General features: G+C 40.7%; 1 protein-coding gene across 3 annotated transcripts in view; it reads left to right on the top strand.

Moving 5' to 3' along the window:
• Positions 1-27,201, top strand: part of MAST4 (microtubule associated serine/threonine kinase family member 4) — a 905,366-nt gene that overhangs the window by 740,596 nt on the left and 137,569 nt on the right. For all 3 annotated transcript variants that reach the window (XM_030193210.1, XM_030193211.1, XM_030193212.1), the window contains 3 exons: positions 7,197-7,272; positions 9,827-10,036; positions 23,297-23,398. In XM_030193210.1, coding sequence (XP_030049070.1) covers positions 7,197-7,272; positions 9,827-10,036; positions 23,297-23,398 — 388 coding nt within the window. The remainder of the gene's footprint in view (positions 1-7,196; positions 7,273-9,826; positions 10,037-23,296; positions 23,399-27,201) is intronic.

The raw sequence follows: 27,201 nt of genomic DNA on the forward strand, positions 1-27,201 counted from the left end.
GTGTTAATAAGGTACTGGCTTGCTACGGGCAGTAACATAGTAGACAATGGCAGGTAAAGTCCAACATGGCCTATTCAGGTACCTGCCCATGGAGAGCAGGTTACTTTCCCTTGATTTTTTGGAAACGTAGAATACATTTCACAGGTGTTTTGAGCTGAAGTGCTCTATGCTTGGTTTCCATCCTTTTGCCTTTCAGAAACCCATTGTGCATATCCCACTCCTTTTTGAATTCCAGCTTTGTTTTTATATGGGAGATCATTCCAGGCATCTGCCACTCTTTCCGTGGAAAAAATATTTCTGAACATTGCTTTTGATTTTCCTCCTCCTAGCTTCATGTCCTCTATAAAAAGATTGTGTATTAAGTAATTCCTTTCAAGTATTTAAAGGTCTGTATTGTATGTTCTCTGTCACTCCTCTTCTCTACGATATACATATTTAGGGCCTCTTCTGATGGAAACCTCTTGGTATTGTGGTTGCTTTCCTTTGAACCAGTTGCAAACTCTTCAATGTTCTTAATGACATGTGGCCTCCAAAGCTGATCACCAACGACCTCTGCTCAGGTATTATGACCTCCTCCTTTCTGCTGGTTGTGCCCCTCTCTATGCAGCTTAGAATTCCTTTGGCCACTGTTTTGTCACATTGTTTTGAGATCCTCAGACGTCAGGTTTTACCCTCTGATCATATACGGGTCCTTTGAGTTTCTCTTCCCCAAATGTATCACTCTGCATTTCGCTGTATTAACAGTTAATTGCTGAATATTCAGCTAGTCTGCTAGTTTTTATAGATCATTTCTCATTTTGCCTACTCTGTTGCAGATCTTCATGTTATTGGCAAAAGGGCAAAATTTCCCTTCTGATCTTTTGATGATACTGTTTAGGAAGGCATTGAGCAGAATTGGCGCTAAGACTGAACCTCAAGGCATTCCATTACTCACCTTCTTTTCTTCTCTGAGTGAATGCCATTTACCACTTCCCTCTGTTCATCAGTTAACTAATTTTTAATTCATTTAGCACCGTGGAGATAAAGGGTAAAGGGTCATGGATTTGATATATGGCTTTCTGTGGGTATAATAACAGTGGTTTACATATATTATAGTTTTCATTTCATTTATTAAGTCCTATATCCCAACATTATCGAAATCAAGTTTGGTTCTATGTATCTTACATGTAACAGAACCAGTTAACATGGTTTACATAATTATTATTATTATTAACATTTGTATAGCGCTACCAGACGCATGCAGCGCTGAACATCCAACATAGAGAAACAGTCCCTGCTCAGAAGAGCTTACAATCTAAAAATAATAAGGAACATCAGTCTACAGGTTTACAGCTAACGAAGGGCATACAAAGATAGCAAATCAAATAGAGAACTGTAATCATCAGGGTTACTATGACAACGGATCTATTGTGTAACAGTTGCATTATAACAGAGAGGCTACAATCAACAGGTTAGCAGCGAAATTAGGAGCTATAGTCATCAAGAGTCCGTGGTGTAGTAGAGATCATACCAAATAATAGTATAGCTGTGTGTGATTATGGAGAGCAAAATGCAGGATCTGACAAACAGGGAGATGTCGCCGTCGAGTCAGTTGGAGAGTGAATAGGAACTGTGATCGTGTTATGTATTCGGTCTTCGGAGACTTATCTTGTGTCGGTGAAAGGTTTTGTGAAGATGCAAGTCCAAGGTGGTTGAGTTTATTTGTAAACCTCTTGTGAGAAACCATATCAAAGGCTTTGCTGAAATCCAAGTAGACCAGATCCAGTGCATGCCTTCTGTCTAGTTCATTAGTCACCCAATCAAAGAAGTGAAACATTCGTTTGGCACAATCTGCCTCTGCTGACATCATGTTGCTCCAGTTCTTGCAACCCACTGGCTTTTAAGAAGACATGCTATCCTTTTTTTCAGGAGTGTCTCCATTACCACCAGGCAGAGTTACCATTTGGTTAGTTCTGAATTAATTGTATGTTTTTCTCTGTTTACTCCTCCTCCTCCCCCTCCCGCCCCTCCCCCACCCACCCTTTTGAAGAAGTACAATTTCACTTGTACAAAACTTTAACCTCTCATGAAGAGACTTTTTTTCTTACATAAGTACATAAGTACATAAGTAGTGCCATACTGGGAAAGACCAAAGGTCCATCTAGCCCAGCATCCTGTCACCGACAGTGGCCAATCCAGGTCAAGGGCACCTGGCACGCTCCCCAAACGTAAAAACATTCCAGACAAGTTGTACCTAAAAATGAGGAATTTTTCCAGTCCATTTAATAGCGGTCTATGGACTTGTCCTTTAGGAATCTATCTAACCCCTTTTTAAACTCCGTCAAGCTAACCGCCCGTACCACGTTCTCCGGCAATGAATTCCAGAGTCTAATTACACGTTGGGTGAAGAAAAATTTTCTCCGATTCGTTTTAAATTTACCACACTGTAGCTTCAACTCATGCCCTCTAGTCCTAGTATTTTTGGATAGCGTGAACAGTCGCTTCACATCCACCCGATCCATTCCACTCATTATTTTATACACTTCTATCATATCTCCCCTCAGCCGTCTCTTCTCCAAGCTGAAAAGCCCTAGCCTTCTCAGCCTCTCTTCATAGGAAAGTCGTCCCATCCCCACTATCATTTTCGTCGCCCTTCGCTGTACCTTTTCCAATTCTACTATATCTTTTTTGAGATACGGAGACCAGTACTGAACACAATACTCCAGGTGCGGTCGCACCATGGAGCGATACAACGGCATTATAACATCCGCACACCTGGACTCCATACCCTTCTTAATAACACCCAACATTCTATTCGCTTTCCTAGCCGCAGCAGCACACTGAGCAGAAGGTTTCAGCGTATCATCGACGACGACACCCAGATCCCTTTCTTGATCCGTAACTCCTAACGCGGAACCTTGCAAGACGTAGCTATAATTCGGGTTCCTCTTACCCACATGCATCACTTTGCACTTGTCAACATTGAACTTCATCTGCCACTTGCACGCCCATTCTCCCAGTCTCGCAAGGTCCTCCTGTAATCGTTCACATTCCTCCTGCGACTTGACGACCCTGAATAATTTTGTGTCATCGGCGAATTTAATTACCTCACTAGTTATTCCCATCTCTAGGTCATTTATAAATACATTAAAAAGCAACGGACCCAGAAAAAAATATATTAAACACTCAGGTCCACAATATTGAGATCCAAGACTACATAAGAGGAAGTAATACAGAAAAATTGAAGGCAATATTATACCTGAGAAGTGAGCTAGTAATTAATTATATACAGAGCTTTACTAATCTCCTGAAACCCTTTTAGTTGCTATAAAGGCTGACAAATGAGAAGATTCAAAGAAAACATATTTAATAGCTTTATATCTAATAATACATTTTTTTTTTTTGTTACATTTGTACCCCGCACTTTCCCACTCATGGCAGGCTCAATGCGGCGGGCAATGGAGGGTTAAGTGACTTGCCCAGAGTCACAAGGAGCTGCCTGTGCTGGGAATCGAACTCAGTTCCTCAGTTCCCCAGGACCAAAGTCTACCACCCTAACCACTAGGCCACTCCTCCACAGACTCCCTGTTTCCTTTTGAACAAATGCCTAAATGTGGTGGTAAGGCAGCAATTTGAGCCTCCCCGATACATGGATATCTTAAGAAAAAAGTTCCACCCATTTGCAGAACTCCAGGTCTCAATAATAAGAATTGCTTACGTCTATGTTGAGTATCTCTTGATACATCAGGAAATAATTGAATCTTAAAGCCTGGAAGCAATTTCTCTCTGTTTTTAAAAAACATTCTAAGTAACCATTGCTTATCAGGAGATAATGCCACCAAAGCAACCAAAGTTGCTGCAGTGGCTAGTTCTGAATCTGAGGTTTCTAATATAGCGGAAACATCCGAGGAATTTTGCTGTTGTTCCACTGCTTTTCTCAGTAGATAATAAACTTGTGTAAAAAGGTGGAAATTTTTATTCTGGAATCTCCAAAATTTCCTTCATATGACGCTTCACCATTTCCAAAGGCCTAACCGTGGTCACCCTTGGAAAGTTTAAAAAACAAAGATTATTGCTCCTTACAAAATTCTCAAATGTTTCACACTTATTTCTCAAATTAGACAGGTCTTTAACTAAAGAAATTTGATCATTTTGCATGTTAGAAAAATCCTTGTCAACTTGATCCATTCGAGAGTGCAATTCCTTCACCTTTGTTTCAGCTTCCCCTACTTTCTGTTCCACTTGTGAAAGCTTCTGTGTAAAAACAGCAATTTGTGAAAGAAAAGTCTTGCCTAGGTCAGAAATTAAAGACCATAAAGAATCTAAGGTTACCTCAGTAGGCTTCTTACTTAAGAAGTCAGGAAGAGATACCAGCGTAGATTGAGGAATTTCAGATGTCATTTCAGGTTCAGGAGCACTTCTGTCCCCCGTCTCACTCACAACAAGTTTGATTCTCCAGGAGTACACTTCTAATCCATCTCCCTCCGATGTATGTGAGCCTCACTCAAAATGGTGCCTTGCATACTTCTCAGAGAAGGCACCATCGATTCAGAGAGGGGAGAACTTGATCTTTGTGGTTGCGGGGGAGGAGCTCTTTCGTCAGGGCTCAACGATATTTCAAGCCCAGGAGATGCCGCTGTTTACTCTCTCAAGCCGGCGTCTCCACTGGGTCTGCTCCAGACAACTCCACCAGCTCCCAGACTTCTCACATGTCGATCCATCGGGCCCACAATAGGGGACACAGGCAGCGGGGAGGCTCGAATCGCTGCCTTACCATGACGTTTAGGCATTTGTCCAGAAGGAAACAGGGAGTCTGCTCGCTCCTCAGGTATGTGCGGCCATCTTGGATCCTGTCTTAGAGGGCACTTTTTAAAAGTTTTTGCACGTATGAAACCTAATTTATAAATGGAAAATGGCAATTATACAATTATGCAGCTGAATATGCATATATGGTAATATGCACTGGCCAAACCACATGTAGGTGTTCCTGAGAGTGTAGTTTGGGCAGAACCAGGGTGAAATGTTGATGGATATTTGGAAAATGCACATGCGTGTATAGAGTATTTGCATATAGTTACAGCTTCTTTGGAGCAGACATATATTTGTTTGAGAGAATTTGAGTGCTATTGGGAATAGTTGTGAGAGCCTATCTTGTAGAAGCACATAGGCACCTTTGCTGACTTTCTAAAATAGGAATAAAATAGGTGCTTTTGGGGGAAATTTCATACAGGTGCTCTTTTATGAAATTACTTCTTTACTCTTTCACAGTGGCTGTATAATATTATAGTTCCTTTTGTTACACTTCAATGTTTCTCTTAGTGTTCATATTTCATGAATATTGAAGTTTAATAAAGGTTCTCCCCTTCCCCCCTCCAAAAAAATGCAAATCAAACCTGAATTAGCATAAGAACCTTCTTTCAGAGAGATACTTTTTATTATCATATGTTAGGAATCATTCTGGACCATAATTAATTATATAGTAATTTCTTTGAACCATCTAAAGGGATAGTATGTGAGCTAGTAGCGTCATAACACAAGGTCCATTTTCTACCTCTTGTACACAAATCTCCCAGGTGAGGTATGTGACAGAAAACATCTTACTCTTCTGCATAAAAATTCTTTACCCTCATCAAAGCTTGGAATCAGGCCCAATGTGATTAGATTAATAAAAGACATCTGTCTATCATTTTAGGCTTCATCCTGAATGAGTTTGTAGCTCTTTGAATTCTGCACCCTATGTAGTCTTATTCTTAGTGATTATAAATGAATTATTTTCTTCTTGATGCATCTTCAGACCTTAAGATGCTTTGATTATACGAGAAAGGAGCTGATTTTGTGAAACTTGTCTCCATTATTGTGAGGAATGCTTTCCATGATTTTAAACTAAATTTGTCTGCAAGTTCAAACACCTGAACAGTCCACAAACTGAAGTCATGTGTTGTCTTTTCAAATGCATATGCCATTTTTGTATTGGTTCCCCATCCCCACCCCCGTTCTTGCAATTTTTTCTAAACACACATTTCTCATTTTGCGAGTTGCACAGGACAGAAAGAATGAGGACACTTTTCCAATAAGCCAAATAACTCAACTTTGACCTAGGCAAGATAATGTGGTAACAAATCACACTGCTTTTCAAGTGTTATGCTATGGTCCAATATCAATGCTTTTTCTCCACTGATGAATGTTCTTTTCAGAAAACGAGTTGTGCTTCCTTGCTGTTGTGGCCTTTGTGAAGTCATTCTAGTTGTCATTTATTATCCTCCAGTCTTTTCCGAGTCACAAGCCTCAATATCTTTCTCTCCACCTGACAAATTGCTTTCCCATTTTTGTAATACTGAGTGAATTTATTGCTCATGAAAGGTGCTGAATTGACAGCTATAGAAGCCGAAGCCCTCTGTCAACTGGGATAGATATTACATTGCCACAGAAAGCCAGGTGATGTTGCTGTGTGTTTGTCAGTTGTGTCTGGGAGCGATCATGGGCAAGGATGAGAACAATGCTGTGTTCTGTGCCCGTTTACCTCCCTCCGCTGAAGCTTGCAGTAGAGTAGCAATTTGTGTTAATCAAAGTGGGGGTTTTGTAATAACATGAACAGTTCATGGGAGGGGGGTGTCTTGGCCTTGGCAATCTGCTGTTTCTCGTTAGCCACTGAAAAACTTTCAGATGGTACTAATTTTAAGGTAGTTATTTGAAAATGAAAGGAACTTTATCCTTAGGTTAGTCCATTGAAATGCTCAGTCTGTCTACTCTTTCCACTTAGCAGTAGTGGTGGTAATAATTCATAAGTGTGAATTTTATTTTGTCTCTTATTCAAATATGAAACATTTAACATGGTCATAATTCAGTAAAGTGTATGCAAGCACCTTTGAGGTAAATGCTCTGGAAGCACATTTCTGCTGCCCATGCAGCATGAATGCTTTCAGAGAGGGACAAAGAGGCAAGAATAATGCCACTATTAGTCTTGTCTAATCTTAGACTTATAAAAGTACGCCAATGCAATAAGATCAAAATGTCCTCATAGCAGAAAGAGCACATTTGGTCCTTGAAGATATGTCCTTATTATCAGCATCTGTATTTCAAATCCACCGCATGGTGCACCCTTCTCAGGAAGGTTATACTCTGCTTATGATGCAAAAAAAAAAAGTGGTATCAGAATGTAGAGCGACATTCTATTCCTGCTGCGCTGAGTTTAAAGGGATAATTTGCTTTTCTTGCAGCCCTGGACGTACACCTGCCTGCTGTGACCATGAAATAATTATGATGAACCATGTCTACAAAGAAAGATTCCCCAAGGTAATGAATTACAGATGAGATTCCATACCTAAACTGAAATGCTATTTGAGCTCAAGTAACAGTAGTATGTACCTTACAGTCATGTATCTGGAGTAATGGTCTAATTCAGTAATGATTTGGGGGCTAAGTCATCAGGGGCCCCCTTATGACCTAGGGGCTTATATACTAAACCATTTTCTCCGTGACACAATGGAGAAGACCTGTCACTACCTGAGGCCCATTGCACACTTTATTTATTTGAACAATTTATATCCTGCACAATCTAAAATTCTTAGTCGAGTAAAATAAAAAAAAATAATATCATTTAAAATCAATAAAACACATTTAGGGGCCTTTTTGCCAAAGGGCGGGAGGGGTTGCACTAGCTTGGTACAAGGTGATTCGGCCCTACTGCTGGAGCCGAGCAATAGTTCTGGGCCTCCCGCATGCCATTTCCAGTGCTAGTATTTTCTAGTTCCTGGGGGTGTGCCCAGCACTGCCCAATTACCCCTGGGTTACCACCAGAGTCCTTGCTTGCTCTGGCAGTAAATGGCCGTGTGACAATTTTTTAATTACCGCATGGTTATTTACTGGCTCTTTAAAGAAAAGGCCCTTTTACTGGTGCACAGCAATCCCATGTACCTATGCTATCGCAGGCCACCTTTTAGCAACATTTGGTAAAGGGTCCCTTAAATAGCAGCCCAGTCATTACCAATTTAGAAATGCATGTTGATTAAACGTTTGCACATGCATGCATTCAAAATATTCAGGTAAGGATCAAATTAGCTATTACCACCCTATTCACTAAAGATTACTAAAATTACTGAGGCTGTCAGGCTACACTAAATTTTAAAATCTGTTCCAAGTGATGGTAAGTGTAAACTTAATATATGGGAAGGTTGTGCCCTCCAGGCCTACACTCCCAACCAACATTTTCCACCTCCCTTTACTCCTTGGCAAGCAGCCTGACCTTTCAGGACCCTCATCTTCAACCCATATACCCTGAAAAAAAAACAATTATCCCCTATGACACAACACTTTAACATACCTCTGGATCCTCCACCCTGCAACCTTCCCAAAAGAATGGAAGGCCTCCAGGATACCTCTCTCAACCCCCACTCTCAAGACACCCTTCAAAGTCGTAACCTTCAAAAGATAAGCCTTTGCCCTTCTGTTGACATCATTGCATTCAAAATGGTGCTACATATCAGCAGTTCACAGGTTATAGTGTGCGCTTCAGGGTTCTGAGGGGCATGTTTAGTTTGAAGCATGGGAAGTTTTCGGAGAGCCTTAAGTCTTTCAGGGGTGATGAATTGGAGGGCATAATTGCTTAGGGGCCATGAGTGAAGAAACTGTAGAGGAATCAAAGTTTGGAGTAGGGCCAGAGCCTCTAATCTTTATTATTATTCTGCTAAGTGACCCATGCACTTTAGAGAACTTTACATACACAATCAACACACATTCAAGAGCTCTTACTCCGTCTGTAGCAGACCTTATACTGTATACACACACTGTATCAAAGAAGCTGATTTATTAAAAAGGGTTACACACTTTTAACGCATGCTGTTAATAAATAGGTCCTAATCATATCAATGATAAATAATCCTATGGGTCAATGACTAACCTGCAAGTCACAATCTTAATGCAGATATTCAAGTTATTTTAGCTTTCTGTCCAGTGACTCTGTCCCTTAGCAGCTTCCAGTGCGACTCAGCTCATTATATGAATTGTAGGAAGACAATTCCCTTCTGGTTGGAAGTGAGAACTCTAGATCCTTTGTCTAACCTGATAGCAAATAGGTTTATGAAACCAGTTTTGTCTGCAGGATACATAAGTAGAAAGATGACATACATAGATGTATTCTTTTCACTATGCATTGTTTGCCACAGATCGGCCTTCACCATTTCACTTAAAAGTAGATATTCCTATTAAACAAAATCTTGCTGTTTCTTTCTCAGCATCTTCTTGTATAGTGCAGTAGAACATTAGACTAGCAAAGTCCTAAAATTCAATTTACTAATAAACAGGAAAAGAAGGCAACAGCAGTATACTGGGGAGGACTAGAGTTACTTTACTGTATGATAAAATATCTGTAATCATGTTATAACTCTTTATTCAATACCTATTTCAGTCTGTACTGTGCTTGCTGCTGAATCGGCAGGAGAAACATGCACAGAACACAAAGATGTAGAGTAATTGTTTATCATAGAACAGATTATGGCTGGGAACGTATCCCTGGCTTTGCTATTGTGCGCATCCAGCACACACAATGTATGTGTTAAAAGCATGAGACATGTCTGTTTGCATGCATTTCTGAAGAAGTCTGTATACTTCCATATTGAATATCCTAAAAATTGCTGTCTTAGATTTCCTTGATCAGCCTAAAGTAAATAGAACTTGCATAGCTACCAGCATGCGAAGAGTTTTCGAGTAACAAACAAAATTCAGGTTTTTATAAAAAGCTGCTCATGTCAAAATGTGTTAACCATTTGATGGAAAACAAAGTGTGTGATCAGATGGCAACTTGGTTTTCAGGCAATACAGATTAAGCATATGACTATTTTTTTTTAATTAGGCCACAGCTCAGATGGAAGAGCGGCTACGGGAGATTATCACCACCTATTCTCCTGATAGTGTGCTTCCCCTGGCAGATGGAGTGCTCAGTTTCACCCACCATCAGATCATTGAGCTGGCTCGAGATTGCTTGGATAAATCCCACCAGGGCCTTATCACCTCACGATACTTCCTTGAATTGCAGCAGAAATTAGAAAAATTGTTACAGGAGGTAGGAACCATGCACCATGTAAAGATAATTAATGTTAACTGAAGAATGATTTGAATATATTTGCTGGAGAAAATGTTTACCTCTTTTCTGATGCGTGCAAGATAAAACTGATTATGCTCATGGCTCTTGCGTAGAGGGAACATCTCATTTTTCAAGGGGATAGTACACCATGGCCAACATTGTTCTTTACTGTGTTGGACTAGATTTATATTTCATTAGGACAAAGTGTTACTTTGTTGTAATGCTATTAGTGCAATTAGTATCTGTCCAAAGCCTTGTGCTTCAAAAGGAATCCAACATTCTTTCACAGTGCAAAAAAGATGGCTTGCATTCCCTTCACTGAGATCAATAGGGACAGAAAAAGTACCTGCTTATAATATATGTAAACCACTTTGGTTGTACCCACAGAAAGGCGGTATATCAAATCCATGACCCTTTACCTTTTATTTTCAGTTGGTTGCTGTTAGCTTTTGCAGAGACATATTAGATACGTCATGCATTTCTGTAGTTGTGTTCTAATTTTTAGGGGGAGGAGGAGGAGATGGTGGTGGAATTTTAACATGGTAATACAGTAAAGGGGTAATTCTATAACGTGGTGCCACTAAGGGACACCCTCATTATCAATTCTATAACAGGTTCAGGGCATTCCTAAACTGTTACAGAATACTAGCAAAAAGCAAGGAGCTGTAGTGGGAATCGAACCCAGTTCCCCAGGTTCTCAGCCCACTGCACTAACCATTAGGCTACTCCTCTACTTAGGAATTTAAAGTTTGTTAGTCCTTTCATAGGGTTGTTTAGTCTTTACTATAATGCTCAGTATTTCATAGCCTGGTGGTAAGCAGTTTTACATGTGTCTCATTCACACTAAATATTATCATGTACATTGCTTAATAAGTATATGAGATCTCAAAATTATCAGTTCCATGCTATCAGGTCTATAATATGGTTGGTTTATGCCTAACTGCAGCCTTCGTTTCCCTTTTCAATGTGTTTCAGCTTTTATCATCTGTTTGCTAGCTTTCTTTACAATCGTGTTTACAGTATCCATCAAACACTGAAAGCATACAGGCGTTGCAGGGCGACTTGCCCTTTCCGGAGCTGAATTGTCTGGGACGTGCCTTTGGTTTTCTTTTGATGTGTTTACTGTCATAAATGTGACGCTCAGTGGCTAACTGTATCTCCTGCCACCGCTTGGCACAGTGGCGTGCAGAAAAGAAGTCATCCCCAGGGATTTTCATCAGCTTGAGTCAACTGACACTTTTGTTCTAAGGTCAAGGTCACGTCAAATAGAAGGCTTTTGTACCTCTCTTATCTTTGCCTGGGTATATGCAAGTGAAAAGAGCGCTCTGACTCCTGAACTTGGGGAGTGTATCGTGTTGCTTTTATTTTCAGCTGTACTTAGAGCAATATAGATTCACCAGAAGATATGCAGAAAATAGGAGTTGTCAACTGAGAGGTTGCCCTTGGCTAATATATGGTACGCAGTTTATTTCTTTACTGAACACTTTCAGTTTTACTAGCTTTAAAATGTTCCACGGGGTTATTGAATAGTCATTTTGGTTTGACCTTTATTTACTTTAATTACTTATATACCACCAACAAGCTTGAAAGCTATCGAAGCGGTTGTACATTCAGGTACAGTGAGTATTTTTGTGTCTTTGGAGGACTCACAATCTGAGTTTGTACCTGCGGCTATGGAGGGCTTAGTGACTTTTCAAGATCACAAGGAGCTGTAGTAGGATTTGAAACACGCTCCTCTGGTTCTCACCCAATGCTCTGACCATTAGGCTTTTCCTCCACTTGCAATATTTTCTCCTGCCTCATCTCTGGTTATGCCTTCATTTTAAAAATATTTCTTAGACATTTCAACCTTATACATTTGTTAGTTTAAGCAGCTTTAAAGGGAAATTATACCATAGCGAACAAATAGAAAACCTTTTATCAGGTTTAACACAGTAACTTTTATGGTATTGTTGGTACCAAATACAAACTGCTTTTGCTTATAGGGAATTCAGATTAAGGTAGTTATATTTAACCTCTGGGGTAAGAGTTGAACTATATGTGGACCCAAGAGGAGAAGAGAGATCAGGAGTTTATGATACATTTAAATATCTCTCAAAGTTATAAATGATGGTTTTTACAGATCTGCTAGAGTAAACAATCAGTCTTAAGAGCACTATGAATAATGTTGCCCTCACTGGCTCTTTCCCACACCATTAAATAAATTCCCTGTAAAGTAAAAGTAGAATATCATGGCAAGACTTAGATTAAAATTTAGCAACTCTGGCAAATGCTAGAAGGTCTGGTTCAATTATAGGCCAAATGGTCCAGTAAAATTTGCCAGTGACTTTTTTGCCAGTGTGCTTCAAATGCCAGGGCTTTTTTTTTTAAACTCCTAATCCATCACTGATCATAGTAGATGAGGGTGATATGGTTCATCTATTCTGCCCAGTTTTACACCTGTTGCAATATCCATAAATCCCAGTTATCACTAGCTTTCTGTTCCCTCCTTTGGAAGTTAGGATTCTCTGCACATATCCATTGTGGTCTTGAATTCATTTACTGGTTTTACTACCACTGGGAGGCTGTTTCATGCATCCATGTCCCCTTCTGTTAGTCTTGAATGTGTCCACTCAGAAATGCATGTCATGTCCCCATATTTTGTAATTCCTTTTCACTGTGTATTGAGTGTTAGAACGTATGCAGTTTACTGAAATTTAGAATATATTTAAAGAAGTTTTTATTGATGATGTTATCACCATTCAACATGTACATATTAAAACATTATATAACTTCAAATTCAAACTGCATCCAGATACTATAAAATAACTCTTTTGGTGCCTCATCATCCTTTAATGTGTGTGTGTGCCTTCCTTCCAACCCCCTCCCCCCTCCTCCCTTCCCCTCCCTCCCTCCCTCCCTCCCCACATTCGTGGCTTATTACTCAACGCATCCATGTTACCAGTCACATGTTTACATATTTAGTATAGGCCCTTTTGCTGCCGCAAGCAGCATCAACCAGAATGGAGTCCATATCTTACAATAGTCCGCCTCTTTAAAACTTGAAGTATGGTCCACCACTCTTCCCTCAAATCGCATTAAAGAGGCCATTTGGCACCTCCAATGCTGAATTCTTGGTGTTTTATTTGTAATCCATTCGGCAAGTATTACTTTTTTTGCTATCGTGGTTGCTCGGAGTGCAAATCCCCGATATCCCGCTGGTGTGGGAATAGCTAATCTAGGTTTCCCAAATAACAAAAGCGAGTTATATTTCCATTCCGCAGCCCACATGGTGGAGATAGTCTTTAATAGGGCCTTCCAGAAGTTCACTATCTTAGGGCATTGCCAAAACATGTGCCCCAGAAGCACTCCTTGTGTTCCGCATTTCTGGCATGCCCCATCCGAGGAAGCCCCCAAGTGAAAGGCCCTTCGTGGTACGATAAAAAGGCGTATGGTGAACTTATACTGCAGTTCCCAAAGAGCTGTCATTTTACACGTTCCTCTTAGCGACAATATATAGATCTTAATTACTTGGCTGGATACCTCTATCCCCAGATCTATACTCCAGGCTCGGGCTAGCTTGCTGTAATCTGGTTCCTGCACCGTATCTCTGATATGTCTATGGTGCATCTTTAGCGGAACTTTATTTTGCGAGTTCAAAGAGTACGCTGAGGATATCTCTTCTTGGACATCTTCTGTTAACTCTTCCCATGGCAGAGTAGAGACGTAGTGTTTCAGTTGAAGATAATAGTAAAATTCTGACTGCGGGAGCGTAAAGGTGGTCTTAATTTACTGGAATGATTAGATGTGACCTTCGTCTGTCAGTATCTGTGATAAATAAGTCAGACCCTTCTTTTGCCAGCATTGATATGCTCCATGCATCTGTCCAGGAGGGAATTGTGGGTTGCCACATAGTGCTAGATATGGGGTTGTCCGCGAAGAAAAGTGATGGAGGTGGCATGCCCATCTCCATACCGCCTTCGCGGTAGGTAGAATATGTGACATCGCAAGCACCGGGGGCATCCGACCTCCTCCAGTCTGCAGTAGACTACTGAAATGGGTATCCATTGCTAATGCAGTTTCTATTGCTGTAGCCGAAAAGTCTGATGTTTTGCGGTACCAGTCTGTAATATGCCTCATGCCACATGCTATAGTGAGGTACCTTATACTCAAAAGTCCTAATCCTCCATACTCCACTGGTATTTGAAGTCCTTCAATTGGCATTCGAGCCTTGTGCCCTCTCCATAAAAAACATTGCAGTTGCTTGTTCAGGTGCGTCTCGTCTTCCGATCTTAGGAAGAGTGGTAAGGTCTGAAAAATATATAGCCACTTGGGCACAATCACCATATTGTATAGTGCAATCCTGCCCATTAGGGTTAACGGGTAGTCATGCCACATTCGCAATTGCATACATGTCTTATTTAGTAATGGAGTCACATTATTACTATATAACTGAGTCAAATCCTGTGATAAATAAGTGCCCAAATATTTAAGCTTCTCTCCCTCCCATGATAGAGAAGAATCTCCCCACCCTGGGCCTCCCTCACCCGGGTACACTACCAGTCCTTGTGATTTCTGTATATTTAGCGAAAAACCGGAGATTTTCCCATATTTTCCAATTACTTGTAGGATTCCCACTAGTGCATGCTGGGGTTTCGTTGTAATCACTGCCGGGTCGTCAGCAAAGGCCAACGCTTTAACTACCTCTCCTCCTACCTCCACCCCTGGGATCTCCCATGCGATTTTTAAGGCCCGCAACAATGGCTCTATAGATAAAACAAAGAGCAGGGGTGAGAGGGGGCATCCTTGTCTCGTACCTCTCTTGATGTTAAACGTGGTGGATTTAACTCCATTCACTAGGATAGAGACCTCCGGGCTTTTATACAAAGCTACTATGGCTTGATAGAACCAGCCTTGAAACCCCTTATATTTAAGTGTCTCAAATAGATACGTCCAGTCTACCTTGTCAAAGGCCTTTTCCGCAGATATTTAGAATATATTGTTAAAGAGTAAGCTAATGCAACATATTTGTACCAAAGATACCAGAGACAACTGTTTCTGGCAATTGGTGAACAAGACAGCACCATACATCCCATAGAGGTAAACTCAATACAAGTAACAGATCGCCAAGGCAGGTAGAAATAAGAACGTAAGACTAGCCATACTGGGTGAGACCAGTGGTCCATCTAGCCCAGTATCCTGTTTCCAACAGTGTCCAATCCAGGTCACAAGTACCTGGCAGAAATCCTCATGGTAGCAACATTGCATGCTACCAATCCCAGGGCAAGCACTGGCTTCTCCATGTCTGTCTCAATAGCAGACTATGGACTTTTCCTCCAGGAACTTGTCCAAACCTTTTTTTTAAACCCAGATATGCTAACCGCTGTTGCTACATCCTCCAGCAAGAAGTTCCAGAGCTTAACTATTCATTGAGTGAAAAATATTTTCTCCTATTTGTTTTATAAGTATTTCCATGTAACTTCATTGAGGAGGTCTTTTGCCAAGCTGGGGGAGGGGGGTAAAGGGCCCTGCGCTAGCGGTGGAGGCTGTTTTTCCTGAGAGCCAGGGCCATCTGTTCCGCAGCCGCTAAAAGCCCCCCCCCCCCAACATGGCCATATGGTGAGATAATTCTTACCTCGTGGCCTTGTGGCGGGGAGCCCTTACCGCCACCCTTTGAGGTACCTGCTGCGGTAAAAAGTGGCCTCGTTGCGCATCAAAAACATGCACTGACACCAGCTCAGGCCCCCTTTTGCCTCAGCTTGGTAAAAGGAGCCCATAGCATATTCTATAACGTGGTGCGCATAAATTCTAAGTTACATAGTTAAAAAGGGGGTGTGACTAGGTGTGGGGCATGGAAACTTCTGAAATCTGTGCACATTGTTGTAGTATACACCCGCTCTGTGCCTAATTTAGGCGTCGGGATTTACATCAGGTAAAAATGGCCGCTACTACATTTGGTCGTGTGGAGAGGCGCTTGGTGTAATTCTGTATACTACAAGGAAATTTAAGCCTAGTCTTTAAAATTTAGGCATACTTAAGAGAATACGCCTAGGTGTCTTTTTTTTCCACATGGAAGTTTCAGGCACCATATATAGAATCTAGCCCATATTTTATAAAATACGTGTGTACAATGCAATGCTACTGAAACTACATTCTCAGGAACCATATATCACATGAAAATAGATTCTATGTTCAATTGTGCCTATGTTTTACATGTATATTCCCCATCACAATTTTAGACTAGCCATTCTCTGCATGTAAAATATGCCTCACACACGGAGAAGGCCTTATAAGATTATCCCCATAAACTTATCAATATAAATAAACCGCAAAAAATAGGAGCCAACTTTTCAAAGTAATTGGGAATATGCACCCTGAAATATCCAGAGCAAGCTCAAAAGTTATAACTTGGCCAAACAAATATGTGATTCTCAGTACAAAATCTTAAACAAGCATAGTCAAGGGAATAGAAGAGCAAATAGATGACTTTTGAGAGATCTCCTAAATACTAGTACATCAGATAACAAGATGTTGGCCCTTCACACGGTCTGTGCCCTGAAAAGACAGGTACAAATTCAAGATATGAGTTTATCTTGGGCAGACTAGATGGACCATGCAGGTCTTTTTCTGCCGTCATCTACTATGTTACTATGTTATTCTATAGGATAGGAGCAATGACAAAAAAAACCCCTAAATATGTGTATGAGTATAGCGCCTGATAGGAGAACATTTGAAGAAGGTCCTCATGTGTGGATGTTAAAATTCTGCCAAGAAAATATGACAGATTTTTTTTCTCTAAATCATACATATCCTTAAAAAGGTACCAAAAAGAAAGAAAGAAGCCCAATGGGTAACCAGTGCAGATTTGCAAGAATTGGGGTGTTGTGGCCCCTTAGGCCACATCCTGTCCATAGGCATGCAGCAGTGTTTTGAATTAATCAAAGGCACTCTAATATACCAACTGATAAGACATTGAAATAGTCTAATTTTGAAGTAATTTATGCACAGATAAGGCATACTCAGAAAATGACAAAGCTGTTGAAAAACAGCTTTTTATGATGAAATTAATATAATTATCAAATAAGGTAAAATCTATTACTCAAAATCGACATAATTTTTCATTTATAGGTATGTAAAAAATGTCTAAAACCAGAATGTGAGTTTATTTGAAACTAGCCATACCCTGATTCTTTTTTTCCAGACAGGAGTTGGTTTCAAAATACTGTGGCCAGATTGATTTTTTTGGGTGAATTAGTTTGAGAAAGTTTCTCCTTTACTAAGGAGTCTTCTTTGGTTGCCAGTAAATTCCAGAATAGATTTCAAGATAGCTTGCATGGTTTATAAATCATTGACAGGTCAAAATATGGATGACTTGGCAAACTATTGCATGCTTCTTAATAATTGTAATGATTCCAGTTCTGTACAAAATGTAACTTTAGCTTTACCAAGCTTTAGAGGGGTTATATTGAAAAAATATCTGGAACATTCTTTTAGATACTTAAGGGCCCAGTTTACCAAGGTGCGCTAGCGTTTTTAGACTGCGCTAAAAATTAGCGTGCACTAATGCTAGAGACACCCATATATTCCTGTGGGTGTCTCTAGCACTAGCGCTTGCTAATTTTTAATGCATGCTAAAAATGTTAGCGTGCCTATAGTGCAATTTAGTAAACAGGGCCCTGAGTACAAAAATTTGGAATCGCTTGCCCATTGAAATTAAAAGATCTAGCTCTTACCTGCTCTTTATTTTCTGTAAATGATATGTTTCTTTGTTTTCCAGCTTTTTAAATTAAGTGCTGTACAATAATTGTATAGATTTACAATTAAAACAAAACATTGGCATTCAGATCAGTACTGAATAACAAAATTCTTTGTTTGACTTCAGATTGGGCCATATGGGCTAAGCATTTTTCTCATAGGCAAATAATGGGAAAACCTTTTAGTACATCTGGTCCATTGTTTGGATGCTGAGGTGCCATCAACTAGATTAATGATTTCAAAATCATCAAGTATTGATGTTTGTTGGATCGCCAAAGAAAGGCTGGCTCATTCCATGTGTCTTCTTTTTTCCTCCTCCTTCATGTTATCCTCCATCATGGTCCTGTGAAGTTAAAAAAACATAAACTTAGCTTCCTTCCATAGCTTAATTGGAGAAATCACCTTTGTAAGAAGATCCACCTTGAGAGATAACTAATCAATTTGTTTCCTTATAGATAAGATCAAGTTTTGGAGTAAGTCAATTAAAAGCTTCCTTGTTCAAAACATTCTTTATTGTGTTCAACTTTACTGTATTCCTTTTGAATTAAGACAGTTTGAAATTTATCAGGATCATGTAACTGATCTAAAGACATGAGATTGTTCTATTGTCTACATGCAACAAATCAGCATTTGGTCTTATTCTCCTACAGTATTAAAACCCATATGCGATAATTTAAAGGGCAAATTTAAGAGCCATTTCTTTGCATAATGAAGTATGTTAGAAATTGTTTTATCAACCTATATGCATATAGGGTCAGATTCTATATAAGGCGCCTAAAAAATCCGCATGGTAAAATTTCTGCCTAAATATATTCTGTAAGCTGCAGCTAGATTTAGTCACGGTATACAAAGTATGCTTATTTGTACTCTATGTATCATGTGCTTAGTTGTACTCTATATACTGTAAAACAACGTGCCTCCATTTACACCAATGAAAACTTGGTGTAAATCCCCATGCACTGGGCTATATTCTATAACTATGCATGTAAAGTTTGGAACGCCCATGAAACACCCATTTCCCTGCCCATAGCCATTCCCATTTTGAACTGCATGCATTAGACTTTAGGTACAGTTCATTACTGAATGTTACAAATTGTTCGCATAAATTCTAATTATTGCCAGTTAGTGCTCATTATTGCAAGTTAAGTGCTGTCATCAATGCTGGTTAGCTTGTTAAGCCAATTAAGTTATGTACGTTGTTATAGAATACACCTGGATTTCGGCCCGGATCTCTAGGCGCATTCTATAGAATCCAGGGGATAGCCTTTATATATTTAACTTTCCCAAAGCAGAGGTGGTCCCAGAGCAGAGTTGGGGCATGTTTTATGTTTAAAAACCTATATATAATTTGAAAATACACATGTACAGTATATATTATCCTAGGTCAACTGTCTGGGTCCGGAACTGAGCAAAGTATTTTCTGTATATGTGGCAGGACACTGATGTACTATATTACATGCTTTATTTATAAATTTAGATGAATGCTTCACCATGGTCTTCTAATCGGTAACGTTTTCTACTAACATACAGCTCCATTGCACAACTTAATCCAAAGTACAGTTCCAAACAGGAAGTAAAGTTCCCCAGTCTTAGCTGTTCTGACCTTTTACTATACACAGTACAGCACATAGGCTTTAATATTCTATCTACCTTTACCTGTTTTCTGAACCAGAACTTCTTCCTCAAATCTGTCTTTCTTTAATACAAGCTCACTTCCTACCAGTTAAGACTACATCTCCCAGCATTGCTATAAACTTACTTCCTTTCAAGGCTTTTGTATGGTCTCTGAAGCCTCCCTCAGGTAGTGAACTACTGCTGCCTAACATGTTCCAACATGGAAAATCTATGCATGGTAAAGAAAAAATGAATTTCCTAGTATAGTTTTTAAAATGGAAGTATTCATATCCTTTCATTTTAAAAAGTCATTGGTACCACACAATGAGATTGTGCACATACTGTTTGTACATGAGCTCAGTTATATAATTACCACCTTAGGAGGTCATTTTAGAAGCTTCAACATGTATAAATAAATAGCAGCAAGAACTAAAATGAACTATAGATAATTGCAGCAGTAAAAATATTCAAACAACAATACAAAGTGTGGCATAGTATACTACTTACAATGTCAACACAATACACAATAAAAATTTTAATAGGCAGTATAGGACATATTAAAGTGCACTTAACCAGATAGTGCTACAGGATATTGTGTTGTGACTGCTGCTGCTGCACTATTTGATTAGTGCTGATGGTGGTCCAGGGAGCGGTGCTGAGATCTACCTGTTTAGCATTGATATTCATTCCACTAACCGGGAAAGTGCCCTCTTCTACCTTTATTGTCTGGTCATTTTTTTTTCTAATCATGTTGATCCCAGTTTTTGGTTTCTGCGTTCTTTTCTCAACTCTCTTTGTCAAGGTCTCTTTGTCCATTTGACATTTCTTCTCTCACCATATCCAACATTCATCGTCCCTCTGCATCCTTATCTACCTTGTCCAGCATCTCTCCTTTGTGTTCCTGTTCCTGTTGGTCCAATAAAAAATATCACAACTTACAAAGAAACCAGTGAAATTGTGAACCAGTACAAACTGTAGGATTCTACACACGTGTTTTATTAAAATATTTATAAACCATCTTCCTGGCCCCACAAGTGGCATATAATAAGACATTTTTAAAAAGTTACAAAACAAAACAAATAGACTAGTTGGACACATGAAGACCTCAGGTAGGTATGCATATGGGGACAGTATTGTAGCAATACTGGGTCTGGGGAAGTAAGGGAGAACTGAAAGAATGGTGTGGAAGGTTGAATATTATGCTGGAAAATTTGAAAGGTTCTGACATTTAATAAAACATTCAGGGGATCTGACAAGAAGAGATTTGGAACTGTCAGAATATTAAGCAATGCAAGCAGGGAGAAATGGAATAAAATTTAAGATAGTTTGTGAGATATGGGCAGAGCTGGAAGAGGAGAAGTTATGTCTGTCAGTACTGCCTGAAGGTGAAGTAATGAGGGGGTTAAAGGGTCCACATTTCTAACCCATTTAACCATTATCTGGCTCAAAGCAGTGAACACACACACAAAAAAACATCTTCCTAACAGATTTACATCATATGATATAATGATCAAATAAAAGCAGTCTACTTTAAGATAAATCATAACATTTCTTAAAAAGCCACATTTTCAGTAAAAAATCGGAAATGGATATAGCAGTTTTGTTCATGGAATGAGAGAGGCAGAGCGTTCCAAATTTCTGGTCCTATTTCATCTATAAATCTCTTTTTCTAGAACTAATAGTCTAAATTTCTGAGCCAATGGTAAGCTTACTTTAAGTTGATTTTCTAATTTCAAGTGTCATGTTGATACATACCATGATATCCAGGTGGCCATATAGCTAGGTTGCAAATCATGCAAAAAGTTTTAAAAATAAATACTAAAATCTTAAACTGCAGCCTAGCTTTAATTGATAGCCAACAACAGGTGATCATATAAGGAGTCACTCTGTACCATTTGGAACCCCCGTAGGTCAAGCTGCTTTGGGAGAAAGAAGTAAGGAAAAAACATAAGAGGAGGAGAAAGAAGACATTAAAGTGGGGATGGTCTGAGAGAAAAGAAAGTTATGGTGTGCATAGATTACTTAGGAAAGAGGGGACTATTGAAGACTGGCTGGGAGGGGGAGAATATGGGTTGTATAGATGGGCCAGGATGGTCTGGAACGCATAACGTGAGTGTGATGTAGGTGGACTGGGAGTAGAATGGTAAATTGTGTCAGTGAGTTGGAGTTGGGGAGGAAGAGAGACTGGTAGGACTTGCGGTGCTACCCTAGCATTTCTTTTACCCATAGGTCTTCCTTGTGTGTGCACCACCTGCTGTGTTCTTCATTTAAAGACTGCCTGACCAGTTGTATTCACAACCCCATCATGCTTTAATTTCCTTTATATGGACTTGGTAATTTGTACTGAGTTAAGCACCCCCCAATCATTTTGAAAAGTTGGCTCCTATGATAGGGTGTCACTGCTTCCCGCTGGACCTCCTTAACCTAGCTATGGCCTTAGCTGATATCAGTAGTTCCCAAACCTGGTTCTGGAGGCACCCCAGACAGTCAGGTTTTCAGGGTATCCGCAATGAATATTCATGAGAGAGACTTGCATACACTGCCTTCACTGCATGCAAAGTTCTCTCCAGGACCAGGTTTGGGAACCAATGGCTTATATACTTCCTGGACCATGCCCTCTTTTTGTTGCCATCCCCTGGGTGGGACTGTAAGTTTTAAGGTGGCTCTGACATTATAAAGAAGTGCTATTTAGAGAGGGCCAGCGTCCTATAGACTCCCTCACAGACCCCTTTATTGGATTATTATCTTCTGACTTCAGTAACAGAGTTGCTAAAATATTGCCAAATTCTAAAGGTTATAAATCATCCTGCAACAGAGTATTAATTCATTTGGTTAACCATAAAACACTTTAGTTGACATGACTCTAAATAAAGATACCGGGCAATGATTCAACACACAGTGGCCTTTAGCAAATTTCCTGAGTAATTTTAAGATCTAACAGTGAAACTCTTAAAAATGATTCCCATCAATAATCTGCTACTATTGGCTGGGATGAATCATCCATCAATAGAGCATAGATAAATGATCTACTGGAAAAGATCTTGCCAATAAAATTGCACATACTTCATCAACACCTACTAAAAATTCTGACATTAGTTTTTATCTTTTCTTGACTAGCCGATGGTTGGACATAACCTTTTTAAATATGCCTATGTTATACTTATAGTAATGCTATTGCACTGTACACTGAAAATATGGAGATGTGGCTGATAAATAGGCGGGAAAAGAGTGTTTATAACTTTCTAGTAGACGATACACTGATCTCTGTTTTATATTCTTTTAATTTTTAAAATTTCCTTACTATCATATCCAGGTGGATAGCCATTTGGCACTCGAAAATTGAAATGGACTTGCTCTTTTACACTGTTTGCAATCCAGGCTGTGCAACAATCTCCAATATTGGAACATGATAACTTTGTGTTTTCCATCAGTATAAGTTTAATGTTTTATTGTATATAGTATCTTGTTGCAATATTTTCAGAACATTGTAGTGCAGTGTAATTTGGGAGTCCCAAGTGCCCTCTTTCCTCTCTTGGTATTTTATGCAGTGGGGCTTGTTTGTAGACTTTCAGTCTTATATACAGCAGCAACATCAGTGAATCAATTGTACATTTGCATTAAGGGTGCTAATTAATTTTCACAGTAAAACTGCTTTACAGGGAGTATAATGAATCATATAGTTGACTAATTTTGTCCTAAACTTGCTTGTGGATTTTATTCCTATGTTGCATTCTCATTGTTGTTTTGCAAAAAAAATTAAAGGTTTTCATGCAAATTCTTTATCGACCAAATAGATAAATAAATGCAACCAATTTTTCTTTGCAGTCATTTTTGCAAGAACCTTTACTGACTTACTTATTTTAGTATCGTTGTCTCTTTGTATTCTGATAGGCTCACGAACGCTCAGAAAGTGGAGAACTGGCATTTATCAAACAACTAGTTCAAAAGATTCTCATCATCATTGCTCGTCCAGCTCGTTTATTGGAATGCCTTGTAAGTAGATGTCATGGTAGTTATTTGTTCTGGGGAAACAATAGGAAACTCTGTATAGAGTCAAGGTTGTAAGACAGGGTGCACAAGGTCCATCCTCAAATACCGCAAACAGGTCAGTTTTTCAAGCTATTCCTAACGAACATGCATGAAAGAGATCTGGATAGCCTGAAAACATAACCTGCTGTCATCCTTCAAGAACTGAATATGTGCACACCTGTCCTAAGGGGGATAAAGAGCATGAATAAAGATAATGTGACTTTTTCCCAAGTAATTGTTCTGTTTGAGATTTCCATCTTGTTTGTGAAGTTAAAAATCAAGTCAGACTATCTCTGCCATGATCTAAACCAGTGTTTCCTAAGTCCGGTCCTGGAGGTACCCCCTGCCAGACAGGTTTTCAGGATATCCACAATGAATATGCATGAAAGAGGTTTGCATATAATGGAGGCAGTGTATGCAAATCAAGTTCATGCATATTCAGTGTGGATATCCTGAAAACCTTACTGGCAAGGGGTACTCCAACCCCCAATAAATAAATAAATATGAAATAAATTTCCATGCACTACCTCCATTGTGTGCAAATCTAATTCCAGTATATTCATCCTGAATACCCTGAAAAGCTGACTGGCTGGGTGTGTCCTCAGAACTGGGTTGAGAATTACTAGCCTAAACAGAAGGTTTGCTGGGTTCCAGCAGTCTGTATAATTTTTCTTGCTAAAACCAGCTATTGAGGTTCCTGGTTCAGGAGTTCCGTTTCTGGGGTTTGTCAGTGCTAGGGATGCTGTGGAAGCAGTGTTGGGAATATTGCTCCGGGGACGAATCTATCACTGTGCAACTATATTTAGGGACTTGGAATTCTATAAAGAAAAGTAAGCATAACTGGATATATATACGCATATATGTGCTGTGCTTAGACACAAGGATCTACACCAGCCACTGCACTTCTGGTTTATGGAGATACATGCCTAACTTAGAGGTCCTTTTACTAAGCTGCGGCAAAAAGTGGCCTGCGGTAGTGTGGGCATGTGTGTTTGGGGCACGCTGGGCCATTTTTTATCATGGCTTGGGGGGGAAAAGCCATTTTTAATGGGGGCAGTAAATGGTAGAGCGCTAAAATTAAAAGTAGCGCATGGCTATTTACTGCCTGAGCCCTTGCTGCCGCCTGTTGACTAGCAGCTCGCATGCTACTCGTGTGGTAATCAGGCAGCGCGCACCAATGTGGCCGTGCAGCTGATTATTGCTGGGAACGCTCCCTCGTGGTAGAAAATAGAAAATAGTTTTCTGCCATGGGAAATGGCAAGTGCCAACTTTGAAAGTATTGCAGGGTACTCTACCCACGCGTTAACCATGCCGCTGCTTAGTAAACGGACCCCTTATAGTGTTCTATAATGTGCCCTGGCCATGTTCCATCCTACATGTTATATAAAATACTAGTAAAAAAGGCCCGTTTCTGACACAAATGAAACGGGCGCTAGCAAGGGTTTCCTCGGAGTGTGTATGTTTGGGAGAGTGTATGTGAGAGTGACTGTTTGAGAGTCAGAGTGAAAGTGTGAGTGTGTGTGTGAGAGAGAGAGAGTGAGTCTGGGTGTGAGTGTGTTTGTGAGAGAGTGTGTGTGTGAGAATGAGAGTGTGTGCAAGTGTGTATGTGAGACACAGTGTGAGAGAGAGTGTGTGTGTGTGTGTGTGGGCGAGAGAGAGAGTGTGTGTGAGACACAGATTCTCTGTGAGAGTGAGTGTATGAGACCAAGCGAGTGTGTGAGTGAATGTGATACAGTGTGAGACAGAGTGTGTGAGAGTGAGAGTCAGAAAGACATTGTATATGAGAGAGAGAGTGTGAGCCCTGCCCTCCCAATCCATGCCCATCTGTCCCCTGCCCCCTCCATTCATCCTTTTCCAGCAATTCCCCTCTCTCCCTGAGCCCTGCCCTCCCAATCCATGCTCCTCTGTCACCTGCCCCCTCCATTCATCCCTATCCAGCAATTCCCCTCTCTCCATGAGCCCTGCCCTGCAATGCATATCCATCCATGCCCATCTGTCCCCTCCATTCATCCTTATCCAGCAATTCCCTGAGCCCTGCCCTCCCAATCCATGCCCATCCATGCTTCTCTGTCACCTGCCCCCTCCATTCATCCCTATCCAGCAATTCCCTCTCTCCCTGAGCCCTGCCCTGCAATCCATATCCATCCATGCCCATCTGTCCCCTCCATTCATCCCTATCCAGCAATTCCCCTCTCTCCCTGAGCCCTGCCCTCCCAATCCATGCCCATCCATGCTCCTCTGTCCCCTGCCCCCTCCATTCATCCCTTTCCAGCAATTCCCCTCTCTCCCTGAGCCCTGCTCTCCCAATCCATGCCCATCCATGCTCCTCTGTCCCCTGCCGCCTCCATTCATCCTTTTCCAGCAAGTCCCCTCTCTCCCTTCCATGACCCCCCTCGCATCCATGCTCCTCTCTCTCCCATGTCCCAGCCTGGCCCGCCCTCTTCTCCCCCCCCTTCGCATCCATGCCCCCCCCCTTCGCATCCATGCTGTCGTTTCTCCCCTGCCCTCCCGATCCCATTGTTCAACTTTACTGCCCACCCTCTTCTCTCCCTCCAACATCCCTTTTTTTTTTTCTTCTTTTAAATTTACCTGCGTGGCGGTTCCGGCAGCGCAGTGTCAGGGAAGGAGGCAGCGCTCCCGACGTCTAGCCTTCCCTTCGCTGTGTTCCGCCTTCTTCTGACGTCATCCTTGACATCAGAAGAAGGTGGAACACAGCGAAGGGAAGGCTAGAGACGTCGGGAGCGCCGCCTCCTTCCCTGACGCTGCGCTGCCGGAATTGTTTTTTTTTTTCCGCCCTTGACGTCATGACGTTTGACGCGAGGGCGGGGCAGAGACGGCTGGGTGGCTTCACACCATGAATCCACGAACCCTACAGCCAGGGAGTGTTTGAGTGGCTTCAGAACGTTGTCTTCAGAACGTTCACGGTGCGTTTTATTATATTAGATTTGCATATTACAGAATGGCCCTTAGGCAGATTTTTGCCATTTATGCCTGTATATGCCAGTAGTTTAGTCCAGTGGTTCCCAAACTTGCTCCTGGAGGCACCCCAGCCAGTCAGGTTTTCAGGCTACCCACAGTGAATATTCTTGTGAGAGATCTGCATGCACTGCCTCCACTATGTGCAGATCTATCTCATGAATATTCATTGTGGGAATCCTGAAAACCTGACTGGCTGGGGTGCCTCCACGAGCAGGTTTGGGAACGACTGGTCTAGTCATTTATGATCATGTAACACCTTTCCTGAGAGAGCATCACTGGCTTCCCATAAAGTATCGGATATTTCATAAAATCCTGACTATCACTTTCAAAACTCAACGCTTAGGCTCCCCCACCCCCATATTTAGCTTGTCTTATCACTCCCTGTTCCCCTGCCCATGAGCTTCGTTCTGCATTTGATTGCCGTTTGTCAGTACCACCTGTTCATTCTTCCCGACTTGGCTCTACATGTGCCTCTGTGTTCGTTGGCCCCTTTTCTTTGGAACTCTTTACCATCTCCTTTGAAGTCAGAGCTTTCTTTCCATCCTTTCCTTTGTCATCTTAAAGCACATTTGTTTTCCAGCCATTTCCTTTATCCCTGTTTTCCCTGGAGGTCAGGTCATTGACAGATAACTGGTGTCTCTGTTTTCCTACTGATTTTTCTATTCCTTTTCTGTTCTAATCTGCTCTGTCCTATTTGATTGATATCGATGTACCTTTAATTTTTCTGTGTTTTTTAATTTTTGTATATCGCTTTGATTGGTTGTGAAAGGCGGCATATCAAGTCTCTA

This window comes from Microcaecilia unicolor, chromosome 2 (assembly GCF_901765095.1).
Source record: "Microcaecilia unicolor chromosome 2, aMicUni1.1, whole genome shotgun sequence".
Classification (NCBI taxonomy): domain Eukaryota; kingdom Metazoa; phylum Chordata; class Amphibia; order Gymnophiona; family Siphonopidae; genus Microcaecilia; species Microcaecilia unicolor.